At 40.0% G+C, this 2,102-nt stretch overlaps 1 protein-coding gene across 3 annotated transcripts in view; it reads left to right on the top strand.

Annotated features, from left to right (window-relative positions):
- GIGYF2 (GRB10 interacting GYF protein 2) overlaps nucleotides 1-2,102 on the top strand; it is a 145,264-nt gene that overhangs the window by 17,548 nt on the left and 125,614 nt on the right. For all 3 annotated transcript variants that reach the window (XM_023510308.1, XM_012802254.2, XM_023510307.1), the window contains one exon: nucleotides 1,483-1,566. In XM_023510308.1, coding sequence (XP_023366076.1) covers nucleotides 1,526-1,566 — 41 coding nt within the window. In that variant the 5' untranslated portion in view covers nucleotides 1,483-1,525. The remainder of the gene's footprint in view (nucleotides 1-1,482; nucleotides 1,567-2,102) is intronic.

The raw sequence follows: 2,102 nt of genomic DNA, 5'->3' as shown, positions 1-2,102 counted from the left end.
TGTGGCTGGTGCCTTAGCCACTTGAGCCACAGGCGCCGAGCCTCTTTTTTTCTTTTTTGAGATGGAGTCTCACTGTGTTGCCCTCGATAAAGTGCTTTGGCATCACAGCTCACAGCAGCCTCTAACTCTTGGGCTTAAGCGATTCTTTTACCTCAGCCTCCCAATTACCTGGGACTGTAGGTCCCCACAACGTCTGTCTTTTTTGTCGTTGTTGTCATTGTTGTTTTAGCAGGCCCTGGCTAGGTTTGAACCCACCAGCCCCGGTGCATGTGGCCAGCGCTCTACCCACTGAGATACAGGCACCAAGCCTAGAGTATCTTTTAGATCTTGCTCTATTGCCTAGATTAGAGTGCAATGGCATCATCATTGGTTATTGCAACCTCAAACTCCTGTGCTCCAACAATTGTCTCGTTTTAGCCTCTACAGTAGCTGGAACTATAAGCATATGCCAGCTAACTATAAGCACCCAGCTAATTTTTGTATTTTTTATAGAGGTGTGGTCTTGCTGTGTTGCTCAGGCTGGTCTCAAACTTTGGGCTGCAAGCAATCCTTCTGCCTCAGCTTTCCAAAGTGCTAGGACAATAGGCAGGAACCGCCACGCCCGGCCTATTTTCTGTTTTCTAAGCACTCTTCTTAAGATTGCTTTTGTAATTTCACTCAGGAAATTTATTAGTTCATTATTTTAACTTGACAATCAAAGATAATTTCTTAAAGAATTACTTGGATGTAAAGTATTAGCAGAAGATGGAGAGGCTTGTGGCAGAAACTGAGATAGGTAAGTAGGATCCTTATTTTAAGGTAGTAGGGAAGTCATGTTAAGAGTAGTAGAAACTAAACTTTAAATATATTATTATACGTTTCATTCACTTCTCATTGTTCCAGGGCTAAAAAGTAGAATATTCTTTTTTTTTTTTTTGAGCCCGAGTCTTACTATGTCCCCCTCGGTAAAGTATGGTGGCATCACAGCTCACAGCAACCTCCAGCTCTTGGGCTTAGGTGATTCTTTTGCCTCAGCCTCCTGAGTAGCTGGGACTATAGGCATTTGCCACAATGCCCAGCAATTTTTTTGTTGCAGTTGTCATTGTTGTTTAACTGTCCTGTGCCAGGTTTCAACCCACCACTCACAGTGTATGCAACTGATGCTGTAACCACTGTGCTACGGGCACTGAACCAAAAGTAGAATATTTTTTGATTTGGTCCTCATTGCCCTTTGTGGTCTGCTGTCACCTGTCTCTCCAGTTTCACTTCATTCTATGCCTCCTTTCCCCATGTAAACAAATATATGGGGAGTTGGAATGTTAGGGTTGATTTATTCATTTTGCTTTGCCTGCTATTGTATTTTTACAAAGAGGAGCTCAACAGTCTTGTTCTTGTGAACATAGTTGAGAAGAGCATAGGTAAAACACAGCAGCTGTGCTTTCTGGCCTGGAATTCTGCATTTAATCTTGACTAATTGTATGGGTATATTTTTCTCTTTAACAGGTTTCTTCACACATAAAAATCTCCTGTAAAAATACGGAAAAGAATGGCAGCAGAAACCCAGACACTGAACTTTGGGCCTGAATGGTGAGTTTTCAAAATCTCATCCTTTTCCATATTGGATGATGAATAGAGTAAGGTATTTGACAAGTGCTGGGTGATTTATAACTGTGCATTATTTATGACTTTATGTGTCTAGCTGAAAGCAATGTGCTAGCCCAGGAGTAAATTATATTTAGCAAATGACTGTGTTCTCTATTTTATAAAAATTTTTTCTGATCATATAAGGATATTGGAATTAACATTCCACACAGGTGCTACCGTAGGAAATTTACTTTTTGTTTGAGCCCTCATCTACATGCATATATAATTTTATATAATTGCAACATTTTCATGTCTGTATTTTCTGCTACTATGTTTTGTGATTACTCATTTAAAAAATAACTTAGTTAAATATTTGCATTTTATTTTATTGATGGCCTTAGGCCAGGTGGTCCAGAATACTGGCTATTAGTAGTGGTCCTGTCTAGAATTGAGTTAGCATTGGCCATAATAACAATTGGCCCTTGAGTCTGTCTGGAATTGAGTTAGCATTGGCTCATAATAACAATTGACCCGTACAC

Source organism: Otolemur garnettii, unplaced genomic scaffold, assembly GCF_000181295.1.
Source record: "Otolemur garnettii isolate 467f Iridium unplaced genomic scaffold, OtoGar3 scaffold00013, whole genome shotgun sequence".
Lineage (NCBI taxonomy): Eukaryota > Metazoa > Chordata > Mammalia > Primates > Galagidae > Otolemur > Otolemur garnettii.
The sequence above is the reverse complement of the archived record's forward strand: the minus strand, read 5'-3'. Positions and strand labels throughout refer to the sequence as shown.